The 18,983-nt window shown below is 50.2% G+C and overlaps 8 protein-coding genes across 8 annotated transcripts; 3 read left to right on the forward strand and 5 right to left on the reverse strand.

Annotated features, from left to right (window-relative positions):
- Positions 1–627: 627 nt before the first annotated feature.
- On the reverse strand, positions 628–2,269 carry SEPMUDRAFT_58811 (uncharacterized protein; the record flags this gene model as incomplete). Its single annotated transcript, XM_016909475.1, has 4 exons — positions 628–764; positions 839–882; positions 1,044–1,342; positions 1,493–2,269. 4 exons carry the CDS (start codon positions 2,267–2,269, stop codon positions 628–630), a joined length of 1,257 nt encoding a protein of 418 aa, XP_016766030.1.
- A 10-nt stretch (positions 2,270–2,279) lies between these two features.
- Positions 2,280–3,704, reverse strand: SEPMUDRAFT_146822 (uncharacterized protein). The gene is made up of 3 exons (XM_016903887.1): positions 3,206–3,704; positions 2,923–3,155; positions 2,280–2,867 (listed from the first exon to the last, which is right to left on the reverse strand). Exons 1-3 carry the CDS (start codon positions 3,590–3,592, stop codon positions 2,465–2,467), a joined length of 1,023 nt encoding a protein of 340 aa, XP_016766031.1. The 5' UTR covers positions 3,593–3,704; the 3' UTR covers positions 2,280–2,464.
- A 142-nt stretch (positions 3,705–3,846) lies between these two features.
- Positions 3,847–5,575, reverse strand: SEPMUDRAFT_146823 (homogentisate 1,2-dioxygenase). The gene has a single exon (XM_016903888.1). It carries the CDS (start codon positions 5,387–5,389, stop codon positions 3,977–3,979), a length of 1,413 nt encoding a protein of 470 aa, XP_016766032.1. The 5' UTR covers positions 5,390–5,575; the 3' UTR covers positions 3,847–3,976.
- Positions 5,576–5,767: 192 nt separating this feature from the next.
- SEPMUDRAFT_58817 (Fumarylacetoacetase) lies at positions 5,768–7,494 on the forward strand. Its single transcript, XM_016909476.1, has 2 exons — positions 5,768–6,481; positions 6,538–7,494. Exons 1-2 carry the CDS (start codon positions 6,077–6,079, stop codon positions 7,435–7,437), a joined length of 1,305 nt encoding a protein of 434 aa, XP_016766033.1. The 5' UTR covers positions 5,768–6,076; the 3' UTR covers positions 7,438–7,494.
- A 462-nt stretch (positions 7,495–7,956) lies between these two features.
- SEPMUDRAFT_146825 (cytochrome P450) lies at positions 7,957–9,924 on the forward strand. The gene is made up of 2 exons (XM_016903889.1): positions 7,957–9,052; positions 9,119–9,924. The coding sequence occupies exons 1-2, from the start codon at positions 8,087–8,089 to the stop codon at positions 9,761–9,763; spliced, it is 1,611 nt and encodes a 536-aa protein (XP_016766034.1). The 5' UTR covers positions 7,957–8,086; the 3' UTR covers positions 9,764–9,924.
- A 158-nt stretch (positions 9,925–10,082) lies between these two features.
- SEPMUDRAFT_78690 (ankyrin repeat and BTB/POZ domain-containing protein 1) lies at positions 10,083–12,197 on the reverse strand (the record flags this gene model as incomplete). The annotated part of the gene is made up of 2 exons (XM_016910200.1): positions 11,910–12,197; positions 10,083–11,828 (listed from the first exon to the last, which is right to left on the reverse strand). Coding segments are annotated over exons 1-2 (1,977 nt in total), but the record flags the coding sequence as incomplete, so codon positions are not given.
- A 331-nt stretch (positions 12,198–12,528) lies between these two features.
- On the forward strand, positions 12,529–15,098 carry SEPMUDRAFT_146826 (kinase-like protein). The gene is made up of 2 exons (XM_016903890.1): positions 12,529–13,164; positions 13,226–15,098. Exons 1-2 carry the CDS (start codon positions 12,669–12,671, stop codon positions 14,548–14,550), a joined length of 1,821 nt encoding a protein of 606 aa, XP_016766036.1. The 5' UTR covers positions 12,529–12,668; the 3' UTR covers positions 14,551–15,098.
- Positions 15,099–15,231: 133 nt separating this feature from the next.
- SEPMUDRAFT_153740 (HCO3_cotransp-domain-containing protein) lies at positions 15,232–17,697 on the reverse strand (the record flags this gene model as incomplete). The annotated part of the gene is made up of 2 exons (XM_016907525.1): positions 16,800–17,697; positions 15,232–16,688 (listed from the first exon to the last, which is right to left on the reverse strand). The coding sequence occupies exons 1-2, from the start codon at positions 17,374–17,376 to the stop codon at positions 15,232–15,234; spliced, it is 2,034 nt and encodes a 677-aa protein (XP_016766037.1). The 5' UTR covers positions 17,377–17,697.
- Between the last annotated feature and the right edge of the window lie 1,286 nt (positions 17,698–18,983).

Genomic DNA, 18,983 nt, shown 5'->3' on the forward strand with positions numbered 1-18,983 from the left:
CATAATAACCTAAACAACGTCCATCCAACATCTAGAAAACGTTCAAACAAACGTTTTTGTGTCTAAGACGATGACTTACAACCGCAAATGTCACTGCCGGAAGGAATCCGGCAGACGTACTCGCCCGGGTACACTATATAGCCGCCATCGCACTATACACATTAAGCAAAAGGTTTTTGATACTATGTTTGTCCAATGTATCTTATAATCTCGAAATGTGGCTAGGATGGAAACCGCTTGTTAGCGGCAGCGGTCTTGTACATATGAGCAAATGTTCTTCAGAATGCCGAACCACTCGCTCTTACTTGGTACGCCTTGTAGTCGCTTAACTAGTAGACGGTTTCCATACTGATAGGTACCAGAGGTAATCGAATAGTACTGAAGTGTTGGAAATCGGTTAAAGGTAGCAGTAGTACTACCTACCCACGGGCCTAAGACTACGAAGATGGAACGTTAGCTAACATCTAATATATACAAGACAAATAAAGAGTACGCGTAGCCGTAAAAGAATACGCGCATACCCTACGAAGCGTTTATAGACGCTCCTCTTACCCTAGGATAGGTACCTAAAAGTAAAAAGGTCCAATTGCGATAGATTACAATAAGGTACCTATACCGTATTACAATCTACGAGGCCGTAGTAGTAGCAGCAGCAGCAGCAGCAGTAGAAGTAGAAGTAACATCTAATATCCAATCCAACCAGTCCTGATTACTGAGAATTGCCCTTGCGCGAGCTTCCAGCCATTCCGTATTTCCCCAGAAACCTGTAATGAATGTTAGAAATCCGCCTGCGAGTTTGGAATGTAACCTTATATATGAAGGTACAGAAACAACTTACCCCAAGAAGCTTGAAAACGTAACCAGTCGATAAGTGCAGTTTGCCTGTGATGGATGGATGTGTTAGTTGCAATAAACAAAAGGTACCTGGTTATTATATGAAAAGTAGGGTTGTTGCACAACGAAAAAAAAAAGAAAAAAGAAAAAAGAAAAACAAAAAAAAAAGAAGAAAGAGAGAAAAAAAAATGAAATGAAAAAGAACATACCAATGCATAACCAAAACCTCCCACGAAAACTTCTTGCCCGACACATTCTCCAAAATGTGTTGATAGTGCTTCAGCAAACGTTCTTCTCCCTTTCCCATCCCCATCGCCATCCCCATCCTCTCCTCTTCATTTTCGCCTTCTTCTTCTTCTTCTTCTTCTTCATCAAACAACAACAAATCCCTCTCCACAGAGCAAGTAAAAAGTTTCGCAACATCACTCAATCCACAACCAAAACCCACATATTGAAAATCAAAAAATGCCACAGCATCTCCAGGTTTGTTCGTGAAGAGATTTTCCGACTAGAAAAAGAAAAAAAAAGTAAATATATAAGCAAAAGAAAGGAGAGATAAAAAAGAGAAAAAAAAGCTCGGTTTTCTGCTATGGGTGTTTGTTTGTAGACGAGATATTTGGGGGGGGGGGAAAGTTCCTGTACTTGTACTTGTACTGACCTTGACGTCTCCGTGGATAAGAGTTTCATAATCACGAAGAATGCCGTTCGCAGGAGAGAGAATCCGAGCGACGAGTTGAGCAATACTGTAATTTGATCTGGGTAGAAGAGGAACACAGAGTGAAGTGGACCATTCAGATTGCTCGCCATCGTGACACAAAGAGGTATATTCGGACATGCGAGTAGCAAGATACGTATAACCCCCATTGAGCCAGACGCCCCTTTTGCTTCTTCCCTTGTCTTGCTGCGACAACACTTCTTCGAGTGGAGGTAGTCTGGAGAAGCCGTGATTTCTCAAATCAGGCGTTTTGTCCCACCAGAAGCCGTGGAAGGTAGCTAACCACTTGATTGCAGCATGGACTTGGGTCTTGTTCAGAGTTCCTCGCTTCTCGCCAGCTACGGGGAAGTTTCTTTGTAGGTCTTCGAGTAAGAGTGCGACTTTGCCATTGTTGTTGATGCTGGCAAGACATTGCGCAACGACCGCATCTCGGGGAAGTTGTGGAGCCAGGTCGGAATAAAAATGCTGTTCTACCTCGTAGCTGATAATCTTCCTGATGTGACCTTCGGATTCGACTTGCCCAGTCAATGGCGGTTTGACATACTTGAGGATTAAAGATTGCTTGTTCTGAGCTTTGTCCATGGCGCTGATCCGGCAAACGTAACCATATCCTTGCCATAGTTTTTGGAGAACATCACAGGTTAGAAGCTTGAGACCTTGACCTGCAAGCAGATCATCTGCGACGGCGGTGAGCTCCAGAGTACAGGTACCGGATGGCATTGATAAGGTAGTGAATATGATGTTAAGGTATGATGATGTGTTTTGCAGAAATGCAACGATCCCAACAGAGCCTCATTGTAGATGTGAATGCTGCCGCGCTTACGTCATCACAATGCCTGTCATGCTTCTCCAGCATGCTGTAAATATAAAAGTACATGTACCTGTATGAGCTCTTGAACACACTTCTTTTCAAGTTCAAACGGCATGTCTGAGATCTAACAGTCCTGCAGCGACGCGACCTTTGATCATGCTACTCGTCAATTCTTCCTCTGCAACATCTCCGCGTGGACCAGCTGCCGGAGTGGCCAGTCCTGTGGGCGCCGGCCGAGGAGAAGCATCTGCCGGAGGTGAGCTGCGCATGCGTCGTTCTCGTTCATAAACCAGCCGGCTACTGTACTCCGTCGGGCGAAGCATCGGTGCTGGGAACAGTGCCAACCGTGGAGGAGGACGAGCAGGGTAGTACCGGTTGTCTGGTGCCATTCTCAGCTGTGCTTCAGCACGCAACGCTGCTACTGCTTCTTCCGCCTCGGAGCAATTGGGAATATTCTGGTTCGGATCGGATCCTCGCAGGTCTTTGAAAGCCACATGGACCTGGTTCCTGTGCGCGCCCAATGTCAGACCAGGTAAGTGCGGTACACGCTCAACACACTCACGTTCGAATTTTATACGTAGCCAATCGCAGTCGTAACTTCAACTGCTCGGCATATGAAGGACTGCTAAACAGTAGTTTTTGCTGATCTTGCGAGCCAGCAGCAGTCTGGGAAGATGGGTCGTAGTTGATCAGTGAAGAAAAGGATTTGCGTTCTGCTGATGTCTCGCTGCCCTCATCATCGTCGCCAGGCCTGGTTGGAGCATACAAGCCCGCCGGCTTGAGGGATTGACTGGTCTGGGGAAGGTCAGTCCTCCATCGCACACTGATGAACAGGTATCGCGTACCTGCTCTCGACTTGGCGCAATCAGAGTAGCATGAGTGGTGGTGGTGGTCTTCTGTACTGGAGTCATCTCGAGGCTCGGTTTCCTCGCACCAGAGAGCGTTCCATCACTTGACAGTTTCCTCTTCTTCAGATATGTGAAGCCCGGACCGTTATCGAGCGTCGCGGACACACTGCGTTTCAGCGAAAAATTGTCGGTTGCAGCACTGTCCGCAGAACCAGCCATAGTAGTGCGAAGATTGGGAGAGACATCGCCGAGGATGCGACGAGTAGGAGGAGGTTGCAGAGTTGGGATTGTCGTTTTTGGTCCTTGGCTATCCATATCTGCAGGCGCCCTTGGTGGTTTGCAAACGCGTATGTTTGGCGCGTTCTCGCTCAATGCGAGCAGCATATGAGAAAATAGATCTGCGTGCTTCCCACTGCTCTGATATATCTATCTGCAGTTCGTGGGAGAGTGTCAACTTCGAAAAGAGGGTTTCTGTCTAATAGATGTAGTGTTCATTGCAGCGAAGATGAAGTCGCGTCAAGTGTTTCGACATAACATTGGTGGAATTTGGGTACGCTCAAGCTCGGATCTGATACGAGCGGACCCCACAAACAACAACAGCTCACACACAACAACATTCTTGGCGACATCTTTCGTACGAAAGAGGAGAATAAGAATATGGTATATATACAGCCGTGGATGGCGCGTGTAAGTGTACAAAAACGCAAAAACGCTTTGGCAGTATCCGCACTTTCTAGAACATGTCCCTTAGAGTTATCATATATCACGCTACGAATAGTGTGGTAAAGCTTGCTGGTTTGCCTCCTGGGATCCATTGGCGTCAGGCTTGGGTACGCTCGCCTTCCTATTGAAGTGAGCTTTCAAAGGCTCCCACGACTCAGCATTGTAATTGTCCTGCACTTTTTGACATTGCTTTAAACCCCACTCCGTCACACCAACCATCAGGCACGATTCAAACATGAAAGCCATACTGTTGTCACCAACCTTGGCTGGCTTGAGCTCAAGGTTACTGGCCTTCTCATGCGTCGATGCATCTGGTCCGTGAGCACTCATGACATTGTGCAGAGAAGCACCTGCAGGCTGAAAGCCGCCACCGGTCTTCGCATCGTACTGTCCATGGATGAGGCCCATGAACTCAGACATGGTGTTACGGTGATACCACGGTGGTCTGAACGTATCTTCTGCTACAAGCCATCGTGGGGGGAAGATCACAAAGTCCGCGATCGCAGTGCCGGCATGATCGGACTGGGCGGTCAGAACTGTGAAGATGCTCGGGTCGGGGTGGTCGTATGAAATGGACCCGATCGTGTTGAATCGTCCGAGGTCGTACTTGTAAGGATAGTAATTGCCATGCCATGCAACAACATCAAATGGAGTGTGATTCTGCTTGGCCGCGAAAAGCGTGCCGGAAAACTTCGCAAACAGCGTGTATTCGCTCTCGGTATCTTCATCGAAGGCTGCCACAGGGGCTTGGAAGTCTCGTGCATTAGCCAGACCGTTAGATCCAATGGGCCCAAGCTCAGGCAGCTCGAAATGTCCCTGATATAGCTCCAGAACATAGCCTCGAACCGGGCCTTCTGGCAGGGTTATGCGATGTCGAATGCCTCGAGGTATCACGGCAATCTCGTTCGGTCTGACGAGGAGTCTACCGAGCTCAGTCTGTATATCTAGTGCTCCGTGTTGCGGTACGATCAAGAGATCGCCATCCGCAGTGTAGAAAGCGTGCTTCTCGTCCATGTCCTTTCCAGCGGCGTATATGAGTATGCCTAGGCCGCTCTTCATCGTCGGGTCACCTGCTCCAGCAACCAGTTTCAAGCTGTGCACCCAGTCCACCGTCTCGTCTAGATCAAAGGGATCCCATCGAAGTTGATTCGGAATCTGGTGCCACTTTGCGTCTCGTAAGCCGCCAGGGTTGAGGTCGTACGAGGAGCTCTCTCGTGGTTCGAAGTTGGAGTGTGCGCTAGCAGGCAAGATGCGGTAGAGCCAGGTCTGCTTGTTCTCGTGGCGAGGCGCCGTGAAGGCGGTGCCGGAGAGCTTCTCGTTGTAGAGGCCATATGGAGGTTTCTGCGGGTTATTGGCGCCAACAGGCAGAGCGCCCTCTACGGCTTCAGTTTCATGATAGCAGCCGAATCCGTTCTGATATTTGTACTTTTCAGGCAGGCTGAACTGGGTGACGGGCATCTTGGTGGTGAGTTGTACGAGGGAAGGGTGAGGGGAGAGAGAGAGAGCAGCAGCTACGACTTGCCGTGGGTAGATCTAGGTGTACTGTTAGGGGACCTTATTAAAAGCCGTGCATGTACCTGTAAGGTCAGGTAGGTAGCTATGGCAAAGGGTACGCAAAGCACATGAATCTTGCAGTCATCAGTTCCGTGACACCGTTCCGCAGTGTGTGATGCGTCGTGTTGGTGATATGGTCGTCGATGCCAAGGCGCGGGCGCGATTTAGTGAGTTGTGGAGAAGGTGGGACGGCATTCTTTCCGACAAGCTGGAACAGTTTCTTCCATCGACCGTCAACCACAGTACCTCCTAGCTCCTGGGACCTGGAGTACCCCGTCCCAGTCCGAGTGTATGGGATTCCGTCAACGGCCACGGCAGGGCAGGGCCCAATCTACCTGATCTTAGCTACCTCCCGTATCAGAGCTAGTCCTGCCAGCATGCACATCATCAGTAGTGGAAGGAGGTAGAACTAACTTACACAGGTACTACCGGCTTTTCCGCCTCGTGCACCCTCCCGACTACCACTGCTAGAAGGCCACCACCCTGACAAGCATAGTTCTATCTTCCATTACTACATGTACCTACCTTGTTGATTAACTTCATCTCCCTACCAACGTAGCCCGAAACCGGACAGATCTTCACACACCCACAATGCCACGCCTCAGGAGTTGGCTCCAGATTGACCCTATCAGTCACTTCTCGATGCACAATATCCCCTTTGGCATCATATCGACACCATCCTCGCCACAGCCACGAACTGCTATTGCCATTGGGAGCTATGCCTTGGATCTGCATGCCTTCGCGCAGGGCAATGGCTTCTCCAAGCTTTCTGCAATTCAGCCTCACCAAGCAGTCTTCTCGCAACCCACTTTGAATGCTTTCGCCGCCCTCGGACGACCCATCCATAAGGTAGTGCGTGAGTATCTGCAGAGCGTCCTCGTTCGTGATGGCCCCTTTCCAGACGTCCTCCAGCAGAACGAAGCACTGCAGAAGGAGGCGCTTCTCCCTCTTGATCAGGTCAAGACCCATTTGCCCATGCAGATTGGTGACTATACGGTGCGTATGCGAGGTAGCCACGAACTTGCGAGGCTGCCAGCTGACTCTTTTGATAGGACTTCTACGCGGGATTGAATCACGCCTATAATGTCGGTGTGCTCTTTCGCGGTCCCACGAATGCCCTACAACCAAACTACAAACACTTGCCGGTTGGTTATCATGGACGTGCCAGCTCTGTAGTCGTCTCGGGAACGCCCATCAGGAGACCGAATGGCCAGATACTTGCCAATCCGACTGCGGAGAAGAAAGTGCCCATTCTGAGTCCCTGCAAGAAGCTTGATATTGAACTTGAGCTCGGCTGCTTCGTGTGCAAGCCGAATACAATGGGTCAGCCGATTAGCGTTGATGATGCGCCTGATCATCTGTTTGGCGTCGTGCTCATGAACGACTGGTCTGCACGAGACATTCAGGCCTGGGAGTACGTGCCCCTCGGTCCTTTTAATTCGAAGAACTTTGCGACCACCATCTCTGCATGGGTAGTCTTGATGGACGCTCTCGAGCCCTTCAAAACGACCGGATTAGCGAACGATACACCATTACTGCCCTACCTGGATGAGAAAGGCAGACAATCGCACTACAAGATTGACCTCTCGTTCGCGATTACGCCCAACGGAGGCTATACAACCAGCGTGGCGCAGACTTCGGCAACGCAGCTGCTTTTCTCCTTTCCTCAAATGCTTACTCACCACACCGTTGGAGGCTGTCCTTTCAACGTCGGTGACCTCATGGGATCTGGAACCATCAGCGGCAAGACGAAAGAAGAGAAGGGAGCATTATTGGAGCAAAGTGAGAATGGCAAGGAAGTAGTGGAGCTTGCCGATGGAGTGACTCGCACATTCCTCGAAGACGGCGATACTGTATCAATGACAGGTCACTGTGGTTCGGAGAGCTATGGCATTGTTGGCTTTGGCGACTGCATTGGACGCATAGAACCTGCCATAGACATGAAATCCTGATCATATGTACGCTATAGCAAGTATTGATGTCAGAGTAGAAAAATGGACTTCACGAACACCACATCGGCGTCTTGATTGAGTCTTTCTTGACATTCTAGGCCTCGTCGCCCTCTGGTAGCATTGTCATGCTAGCTAGGTACATGTAGAATACATGTGCCTATACCTAGTAATATAGTGATGGTACAGGGATGAGACCTCGATTGATTCCGCACGTGCGGCAGTAGTTCCGCCCCCAGATGCAGGCCCGAAGCCACGTTCCCACTCTTCGCTCTGGGGCCGTCGGTGGTACTTCACTTACTCCATTGTACCGCTCGAAGACGACCAATGGCAGCAGAGCTTTTACTCCGCTCCGCACCTGTACACCAGGTGCGTGACCAGCGCCTTGCACGGTACCAACCGCGTTTTGTTTCGGCCTCGTCGATGCAAAAGCTCACCTCTTCACGAACATTCCGTCGTTTACCATCATCATTAGTATATGACCATCTCTTTCCTCTCTTCCATCCCTCCCCGTCCAGACTACATCTCCTTCGCCTCTTCTTGTGAGCAGTCTGACTTGCAGTAGAACCATCTTGCCAGGAACAACCAGGAGCAGAAATAGAGGCTTCACTTCGGCAGGAACAACAGCGAAATCTCTTCTCGACAAGCCATCATGGCTTCAGCAGCAGCGCCACAGGGCGTGATTGCGATCTTGCTGCAACCACACGTACTGCCGTTCTTCCTCATTGCCTTATTTTACACCACCATCAAGATCATCGACAAAACAAATGTTCCCAAGATCAAAGGCCTTCCCGAAGTCCCTGGAGTGCCGATCCTGGGAAACTTGCGGCAGTTGGGCGACAATCATGCCCTCAATGCCATGAAAATGGCCAAGAAATACGGCGCAGTCTTCCAAGTCCGCTTGGGTAACCGCAGAGTCGTGTTTGCCAACACTTTCGACAGCGTCAAACACTTATGGATCACGAATCAATCCGCATTGATCAGCAGACCGACACTGCATACCTTCCATACGGTCGTCAGTTCGAGCGAAGGTTTCACGATCGGAACCAGCCCATGGGACGAGAGCTGCAAAGCGAGGAGGAAGGCTGCTGCAACAGCACTAAACAGACCAGCTGTGGCCAGCTACATGCCTATTCTGGAGTACGAATCTACCAAGTCGATTAAGGAAATGACCACAGATTCGAACTACGGCCAACACGATGTCGACATCAATCTCTACTTCTCCCGATTCGCTCTGTCCACGTCTTTGACTCTCAACTATGGCTACAAGATCGAAGGTAACATCGACGACGAGCTGCTGAAGGAGATTGTTCATGTCGAGCGAGAAATCAGCAAGTTCCGCAGTACAGCAACGAACTGGGCAGATTATATCCCTTTGATGCGTCTACTTCCCGGTGGGAATGATAAGCCCTTGCAATACAAAGCTCGCAGAGCGAAGTACATGTGGAAACTTCTGAACGGCCTCAAGGAACGCATGGCCGAGGGAAAAGACAAGCCTTGCATTTCTGGAAACGTTCTCAAGGATCCTGAAGCCAAGCTGAATGAAGCAGAAGTCATGTCTATTGGCCTGTCCATGGTATCTGCCGGTCTCGATACAGTACCAGGAAACTTGATCATGGTAAGCATAACATCAATCAAACCTGAAGTAACTTGAACCCCAACTAACACTGTCTCTCAAAAACAGGGCGTCGCATACCTCTCCTCCCCTCACGGCCAAGACATCCAAAAACGCGCCTACGAGGAAATCATCGCGCAATACCCCAACAACGACGCCTGGGAACGCTGCCTCCACGAAGAAAAATGCGCCTACATCACTGCTCTCGTCAAAGAAACGCTCCGCTTCTGGTCCGTCATCCCCATTTGTCTACCCCGGCGCTCGGTCAAACCCATCACATGGAACAACGCCACCATCCCCGCAGGAACCGATTTCTACATGAACGCCTTCGCCGCCCACTACGACGACACCCATTTCAAAGACCCTTACACCTTCAACCCCGACCGCTACCTCTCCGACAACACCCTCGACGACGCGAGCGCCACGCGAGGCACACCACATTATGGCTACGGAGCCGGCAGTCGCATGTGCATCGGCAGCCATCTCGCCAACCGCGAATTGTACACGGCATTCTTAAAACTCATCACGGCGTTTGAAGTCGTCGAGGCGAGAGATCCGAAAGATCGTCCCGTGTTGGATTGTATGGGTTGTAATAAATTGCCGAATGGATTGACAATGGATCCCAAGCCGTTTAAAATTGGCCTCAGGCCGAGGAATCGCGAGATGTTGGATCGCTGGATTGCGGAGTCGGAGGGGAGGACGAAGGATTTGTAGGGCAACATGTAGGTGGAGAAGTGTCCTGGTTTGTTGGAGAAGGAGTTCTTTTTTCTTTTTCTCATGCATATAAATGTAGTAGTAGTAGTAGTACCTACTTAGAGAAAGTAGGGTAGCGAGAGATGTTATTCTCTTGTTCAAGAATCAATATACAAACCTTGTTCTGGTTCACATTTCACACGGTTATATCCTTTTCGTTATCGTCGTCGCTGTTATTAAATTTTCTTTTTCTTTTTCTATTTCATAATCATCTACATCTACCCACCTACTACTTCTACCTCAGGTACATACAGAGATAGTCCAAGTCCACCTTTTACCCATCCAACCCCAAATTCTCCATCAACGTATCAATTTTGCCCAACAAAATCTGATAATTCAACGCATCTTGGGCAAATTCATCTCCTGCAATTTCTCCATCAAGTGTACGAATCACTACTTGACCTTCAATTTCTTGAAGCTGTTGCTGTTGTTGATCCTGTAGTATAGTAGCATCCTTATCCACCCCACCACCATCACCCTCCCCCTCCCCCTCTACATCACCACCCCCACCCTCATCAAAAGTCTCATCAAACCCGGTATCCTCAAACCTCAAACGAAAGCGTTCCGAAAGATAATATCTAACATCATCAATCAATTCGACCGTATCAGTTTCTTCTCTCTGAGAAATGCGATTCGCGGATTCGCGGACCAAAAGGCGGAAGTCGGGCTCATCGATGTATTTTTCTAATTGGTAGGCAATGTATCGCGCGCCGAATTCTTCGAGGCGGTGCACGCGGGTGTCCCAGCCGGCGCGGACGACGTCGTAGATGTCGAGGGAGGAGGGGAGGAGGTCTTCTTCTTCTTCTTCTTCGTCGTCGTTGTCGTCGTCGTCTTCTTCGAGGTTGGTGGTGATGCGTTTGTTGTTTTTGGTGGTGGTAGTAGTCGAGGTGTCTTTTTGTGCAAATACAGATCCGGCTCCTAGGGTACTGATTAAAAGGGCAGCTCGTTGTTTGAGGCGTTCGATGAAGAGCATGTCGGCGGCATGGAGTACGTCCAAAGCGATGGAGAGTGGGAAATCGGCTTTTTCCGTGTACATGAAGGTGAGAATGATTTCGAGGACTTCGGGAGAGCAGTCTACGGGGATAATTTGGAGGTGGGGAGATTCTTGCGCTTCGCGAAAGGAAGAGGCGAACATGGTGGCGAAGACTTCGGATCGGAGGAGCATGGCTCGATGACAGGGGAAGAGGACGGACTGGCGAGGTTTTTGTGAAGGATGTTGGTTGTCATTATTGTTGTTGAAGCGCCCAATGGGGATGCCGTTGAGTGGTCCTTCCGTTTGTCGTGTTGTGGTTAGCGGTGGCCCAGATTCTTCTCCTCCGCCCTCATCTTCATCGGCACGGAGAAGTACGTCTGCGAAGATGGTGTTGTTGCGATCCCACTTTACGCCATCGACCTTTTCTGTCGCCACGGTGGTCTTGTGTTTGAGGATGTTATCAGAGAACCAAGTAGCCAACTGGTCTCGACTTCGCGACACCTCTTCGGTCCTTCTTTGTCTCGCTTGACGTCGGTCTCCAGATGAAAGTAAGTCCTGATAGAGCTGCTGTATTTCCATTTGTCGACTCAATGTATCGATTCCAGCCAGAGTGGCTCGTGCCTCGTCGTCTTCGCCAAGATCAACGCCAACCTCTGCCATGTATAGATACCTGATGCACGTTTCGAATGATCGTGGTGCAATCGAACTCGCAAGTTTCCAGAACTTGGTCTCGGGCGCAGCAGCAAGCTTCTGAGCAAAGTATGGACTTCTCGCGCTAAGCACGAATTTATGGAGATCAAAAGTATCATGGCCCGCCTGGACGGTAATGTCTGCCGTCTTGGGAGTGTCACGAGTGAGGAGACTAGTGACATGCGCTGCCAATGGCTGCAAAGGGTTCGTGGACTTGCTGTAGTCGTACTGCAGTAGCAGATTTCTAATGCGATCATTCAATGCATTGTACAGACACCGTTCCCCCTGAAACGTGTCTCGTTCGCATAGAGCACCTTGCTCCAGCAGCATTTGGACGACTTCGTAGTGCCCACATAGTGACGCCTCAACCCCCCTCATCAGCCATCAGCCCCCGGGTCATAGTTTTTGAGGATAAAATATTGATTTATCTCTCCCCCTACTTACAAGAATCAGTGGCGTATAGTCATACTCGTCTCGGGCATTAATATTGATCTTTCCCGTTCCAATTTGCTCTTGACAGACGCGGAGATGGCCTCGACGACATGCCTCACAGAACTTCCTGAACTCGGGGCTGGTATCGAGAGGGTTCTCATCCTTGAGTCGGCCAGAAGAGATTTCCTTCTTCTCCGCGTAGAGAGCGGATTCGAGCTGGTGTTTTTTGAGGACGTCGGCCATTTCAATACTTCACTTTGGACAGAGTCATGTGATGATTGAGAAACACGTGGGAAAGGGATGGGAAGAGGGATGGAAGATGTGAAAGCATCTCATTCTCACTTTCTTCGAGGTTTCTGGTGGCAAGACGTCACTGCACAATGGAAGATTGAAAGTCCGGCCCGATATGTCCCTCACGTAAGCATGGACAGAAGGGGCAGTCGGATTCCGGCGAAACCCAAGAGCCGACAGCGGCCATGACAACGGTTGTCAAGCGACTGTTGACAGCCAACGAGCACCTCCAGCTTCTTCACTCACACCCGCTGACCTGACTTACTCTCTCTTCCTCCCGCCTTCAACCTCTGTTCCTGTACTTCTCGTGCACAACTCGCTTGAATGACTTGACGTCGGAGCGCGCCTCGTTAATGCTCATACTAACCCAACAGCCTTTCCTTACCAGACGATAACTGTAGGAAACGAACGACTCCCGCTTACTCACCATACACACCATACACCCCATAACCTTGGGGCAGTCAGTCTCTTACAGGAGCCATGGCGACCGACAATGACTACGATGTCTTGGAGAAGATTGGGCAGGGCTCGTTTGGGGTGATTCGCAAAGTGCGCAGAAAGACGGACGGCGAGGTCATCTGCCGCAAAGAGATCTCATACACGAGAATGTCAGACCGCGAAAAGGAACAACTGCACGCCGAGCTGCGCATTCTCGAATCGCTGCGCCACCCCAATATTGTGCAGTACTACCACCGACAGCACCTCAAGTCTTCTCACGACCTTCATTTGTACATGGAGTATTGCGGCAATGGCGATTTGGGTGGCTACATTCGCAAACTGAAGGACCGGAACAAAATGGCCGACGAGGACTTTATCTGGTCCATCTTTGCTCAGCTCGTGGGAGCCCTATACCGATGCCATTATGGCGAGGACCCGCCGCCTGCTGGCAAGGAAGGCAACGTGCGAAAGGGCAAGGCGCTGGTCAGCAAGCAAGGCCACACCGTCATCCTGCATCGTGACCTCAAGCCGGAGAATGGTATGCCTCTCACCACCAGCGTCACAAGCACGCGTGGGATGCACCTATTAATGTATTGCAGTGTTTCTCGGCGACAATAACAGTGTCAAGCTTGGCGACTTTGGTCTCTCCAAGATCATCGCTTCCCACGACTTCGCCAGCACCTACGTCGGCACACCATTCTACATGAGCCCAGAGATATGTGCTGCAGAGCGATATTCGCATCACTCGGATATCTGGTCCATGGGCTGCATCATCTACGAGCTGGCATCACGACAGGTGCCTTTTGAGGCTCGCAGCCATATGGAGCTCGTTTTGAAGATCAAGAAAGGTTACATCAAGCCTCTACCTGCACAGTATAGTCAGGACCTCACAGATGTTATCTCGTGGTGCTTGAAGACAGACCCGCGCCAACGACCCGACTGTGCTCAGCTCCTGGGAGTGGCCAATATCAAGGTGGCCCGCACTCGCCTCGAACAAGCATCAGCACTGGGGCAGCTGGGCAAACTGCAGACCGACCGCGACTCTGCATTTGCCAAGCTCGCTGCGGCACAAAAGCAAATTCAGGAGTTGCAGAGCGAAGTTGCAAAGCTTCGTGAGGCTAATAAGAAGGTCGAAATGGAGTGGCATGCCCGTGCAACGCTCGCGATCGATCAGAAAGTGCACGAGGCACATGAAAAGAACAAGGCGGATTTACTCATCCAGTTCGACTCGGCAGTCGAGAAGCGCGCCGAAGAAAAGCTCGCTCTCCATTTGGCCAGCATCCCCACGACGACGAATGAGTCGCTCGCCTCCACCCACATTCGCTCGTCGACACCGCCTCCCGCTCGTCGAGACATCTCCAACTTCAGCGGCTTTTCCAACAAGGTCCCCGACACCGATGCTTCATCCCTGCCGGACCTCGACGAATCCATCATCGAACAAGACCTCACCTCGCTTTCATTAGGGGACAATGGTCTCGAAACACCAGACGAAATGGTGTCTCCTCTTGCCAATCGCACCACCAAACTCCCGCCCAAGAAGCGTGAACGCAAACCTTTTGTCCGAGCCAAGACGTTTGCCAACTGCAACGCTGTCGCCGCCCACCGAGACAGTCCAATGGACGTCCACATGGCCGACCCTTCCCCAGCCCATCATCCCGCCATACACATGAGAGGGTTCGTCTCACCGAGAAAAGGCGGTCGTGAACTCCCACTCAAGCGCAACATCTTCAGTGCAGCAGCAGCAATTGCCGAAAAGGAGAATATGAGACCTCCGACCTCTACAACCTCTGCGGTGCGAGGCCGCACTTTGGTGGAGCTCAGTAGTGCCAAATCTGCTTCTGCTTTGCAGAGTCCTGCCAAGTGGATTGGCAACCCGGCCATTTTGGAGGATATGATGCCGTCTCCTTTTGTGAAGAGGAGGTGAAGATGGTGTGATGACGACGAACGATGATGATGATCATAAAAGCATTATAAAAAAGTCCAAGCATTTGCTGGATGTAAAATGTTCGTCCTGAGCGCGGCGGCTTACGCGGAAAGAAAAAGAAAGAAGAAATTCTTTGTGTGGTGGTGATGGTGGTTGAATCGCCATCATTGGAATGTTTTTGCTTTTCGTATCGTTGCCCTGGCCTGAGCTGGACTGGACTGAACGGGACGGGACGGGACCGATGCATGCATGCATGCACACACAACATGACAGACAGCAGCATGTTCAGGATGGGGATAGATGGATGTGTCCCGGAAAAATTCATGGAGAATGAACAGAACATGGCATTGGCGCTGTTTTTCTTTTGTTCAAAGATACACACACAAACACACCCACCATCTGGTGGTGTCGTCGTCGTCGTCCTTGGGTCTTCTTTGTTTCCTCTTTTTTGGATTGGGAAATGGGATGTCTCATCACGCGTTCGAGCGTGGAGTTGAAGTTACTTTTGTCTTGTCACAGGCGGGGGGACAGGGGAAGGTGAATTGGATGTAAATAAGGAGACAGTGGAATTGAAAGACTATACTCTGGTCATCACTCAACGTACCTATGGACATGTCTAATCAGAGCTTACTTGGCTGCGAAGTTGGGATGGATGGATGGATGGGTAAGTGACATTTTCTTCTAAGCATGACCCGTTTCCGCAGTAGGATGAATACCTTCTGCCTCCCTCCTCTTCTCTCTCTCTTCCTCCTCCACCTCCTCCTCATCCTTTCCAAACCGATCTCTCGACCTCATCCCCCCACCACTCCCCGAATTCGCTCCACCGGTCTGATTCCCCTTTTCACTAATAAACCCACTACTCGTCCCCGTCCCATCCTCTTCATCACCACCACCAGCACCACCACCAGCACCTTCCTGCCGTCCCCCCTCCACTCCCTGATTTCCCCTCTTCTCCCTCGCCAACCTCACCTCAGGCCTCTCAGGCTGCCCGCCCATAGAACACAACACAACATCCGCATCCGCCGTCGGGCCATCCAGCACCAACAATTCTTGTTCCGTAAAAATCCTCGGCAGAACAATCCACCGCAAAGGAATCAACGCCGTAATAATCACAGGAAATCCAATCGCGGCAATAGTTTGACTAATCGCAATACTAATCGCGACGCCCACGATTTGGAAAGATGTGTAATATAAAATTCGGCGTTTGGAGAGTTTGTGGCGGGGGTCGGAGGTGGGGGATGTGAAACGCGATTCGGAGAGGCAGTAGAGGAGATTTTGGGTGATGTTGAATGTGGGGATTCCGGCGAAGCCGACTACGAAGAAGACGCCGCCGAAGAGGCCCAGGGGCATCGTGTGCAGGACTGTGAGGAGGGGGCCGGTCATGACGCCGATGAGGCCGAGGGTCATGAGGATGTGGGAGAGGCGTTGTTCGCGGACTTGGAGGGGGATAATTTTTTTGCGGTGGTGGATTTGCCAGGAGGAAGAGGAGGAGGAGGAGGATGGGGAAAGGGAAGAGTCGGAATCGGAGTCGTCATCGCAGGATTTTTCTTTGGTGATGGTGAGAGTGTCGGAGTACTCGGTGAGAGAGTCGGTGTGGACGGGTGCTTGGGGGATGAGGCCGTTGGGTAAAGGGATGCCGATGATGCCGCCGACGAAACAGGTGATGCCGAGAAGGAAGAAATCCCAGTGGAAACCTGCGGGTTTCTTGAGAGGGAATTGTCGGGCTTGCGCGGTGAGAGAGCTGACGTTGTGATCGTAGTAGAAGAGCAGAGTCAGGAGAACTCCAATTGGGAGAGCCGCAAAGACATATCGGGCTTCGAGAGTCCAAAACTCAATGAGCCAACTCCGGTCAGTGCTGGGGTAAAAGGCTCGAGTCTGAGGCACTCGAGGGAGATCTGCGTCCTTGATCCGTCCGGGGATGTGAGAGAATCCGGTCCAGAAAATTGTTGCAATGGGGTAGGCGTAGTCGGAGAGGAGCTTTCGTGCATATGATCGACCCAGAGTGGTATTGCCCATGCCTTCGAGCCACCATACTGTCGCCCAGAAGCATAGGGCAATGATGATTCCTAGGTAGCCTGCAGCAGCAGGATTGGCACCATCTTCGTCGAAGTTGGCCACGAGTTCTTCCACTCCCTTGACTGTGAATGAAGAGAAGAGACGTATCAGCCATCTTTTTCCCTTAGAGAAAAAGAAAAGGAAAAAGAAAGAAAAAAGAAAAAAGAAGAAAAAAAAAGGGCAAAAACACTCACTCATATAAATAATCGACACATACATCCCAAAAGAATTCGTCGAAAAATCCGTAATATACCTCATATAATCACACCAATTACACACGGCCGTAATCCAATGCGTCACAGCCGCCCAAATCGCCACCCAAGCCATAAACTCCGGATACAACTCCCCAATGCCCTGTCTCTGACAAATATCATACGTCGTATAATTAAACAACGAAATCAAACCCGTCACACCGACGACCGTAAGAGGTTGAGCGGCAAAAACGGAAAATACGGCGGCGGCGAGAGCGGATGCGAAGAGACCTTCGTTGATGCCGTAGAAGTGATCTGTGCGGCGTTGCATGTCCAAGGTGAAGGCGATGGCGGGGAGGAGGTTGACGAAGAAGATGCGGATGGTGCCGGCGAGAGTGCGGTAGTTGAGGCCGTCGGTGAGGTCGCTTAAGTAGTAGGGAAGGCGGCGCCGGATGTCGTGGTAGATTCCGCGGAAGGGGCGGAGCGTGCGGTAGCTTTTCCAGCCGCTGAGGTTGGACCAGGTGTAGGCGTCGTTGGAGAAGTTGTTGTTGTTGGGGGTGGTGGTGGTGGTGGTGGCCATTTTTGCGGTTTGGTTGGCTTTTTCTTTTGGTTTGTCTTCGTTTTTTGTCGTGTTCTTTTTGGTGTTTGGAGGAGTTTCGCTGCTATTTTTCTTCTTCTTCTTCTTTTTCACTGCAGAGGTATTCTTGTCCCCATATGCAGCATTACCAAAGCAGGTAGTAGTAGTAGGTATATGCCGTCTTCATGCAGAGTTGGTTCACTCGTGTCGCCCCCAAATGGTACAGCAAATATCCACCAGTCCGGCAAGGTATAACTGCAGGTATAAAAAGAAAAAGAAAACAAATCCAAGCACCAAGTCTCGAACGTCTTCTCTCACTCACTCTGAAATAGAGAGAAAGAGACAGCTCTCCCAGTCCAAGAGAGTATGATGATAGATATGTACCTAGGTCCTTAAGAAGGTACTGTATAGATGTAGTTTTCGCCGCTCACCCCCAGACCCGCACGGCCCAACCCGAACCAAGCCTCCGATAAGTGAAAAAGACAATTTTGCTCGTAAATTCTATTGATGACTTTGTTCTTGTTGTTGTACCTCCTCAATTGTTGCTGAACTTGTTGTCTGTCTTCTAGCAGGGATCAGGCAAAGATTCAACAAGAAACCCAGTAAAACAAAATCAATTGATGACCTGGAATGATTGAAGATTCAATTGGGAACAACAGAGCGAGATACCCAATGTATACAATATACCTAGGTATCTACCGATCTAGAAAGTCGCCACACACACACCGCTATACACAGTTAAAACCCACCACCACCACCACCTCCACTATTATTATCATCCATTTTTTTCCGCGCTAGAAAAAAGTGAGTAAGAGTTAGTTCCACTCGGCAAAACAGAGACAAAGTCAGCAACAAAAAAAAGGCTCGGCAAAAATGAGGGGAAACAAAAACAGAGTAGAGCAGAGAGCAACAAACAAACAAACAAAGAATACATACAGGCAAATACCTCTACCTAGCCTCCAATTCTACCTGATATTCCTTTGCGTCATTATCTTTTGAAAAGGTAGGTAGATACAGTAACCGATCCGAGCAAGCATTTACAGCGACTTGCGGGAAGCTCTTTCGATCGGTCGGAATGCCGAGTAACCCATCTACCTCCTCCTACTCTAAAACCAAGACCTCTTTCTTGGACTACCTATATGCTAACATGGAGTAGTATCAAAAGTCATGAACACTATCCATCCAGCTAACTACCTGACCCTAGACATTCAATTCTGAAACTACCTGTGATTAATCTTTAACCATTCAACATCTCCGTCGAAACAAAATCACTAACTAACTTGTCAAGTTGTCCAAAAAGAAAAAAATGTGGCTGGGTTGGTTTCCATATATCCGGAATGTCCAACCAAACCAACACCAAACCAGTTCGCCCGCCGGCCGGCGGGCTAGGCAAGAAGCAAGGGAGGGAGCAGCATTTTACCCGTGATTCTGCCCGGGCAGTGTGAACTACCATGTTTACCTTTTATTAGCTATGATTAGCTGTGATTAGTTGTGATTAGTAAGAGATATACGTTCGGTAAGGTGGCTTAAAACAACCATGTGAGGACGTTTTGCCACGTGAGAGTGATGGAATACGAATGCGAACCGAGGGAACTTGTGGTAGGGATTGC

The sequence above is a fragment of the Sphaerulina musiva genome (assembly GCF_000320565.1).
Source record: "Sphaerulina musiva SO2202 unplaced genomic scaffold SEPMUscaffold_1, whole genome shotgun sequence".
Classification (NCBI taxonomy): Eukaryota; Fungi; Ascomycota; class Dothideomycetes; order Mycosphaerellales; family Mycosphaerellaceae; genus Sphaerulina; species Sphaerulina musiva.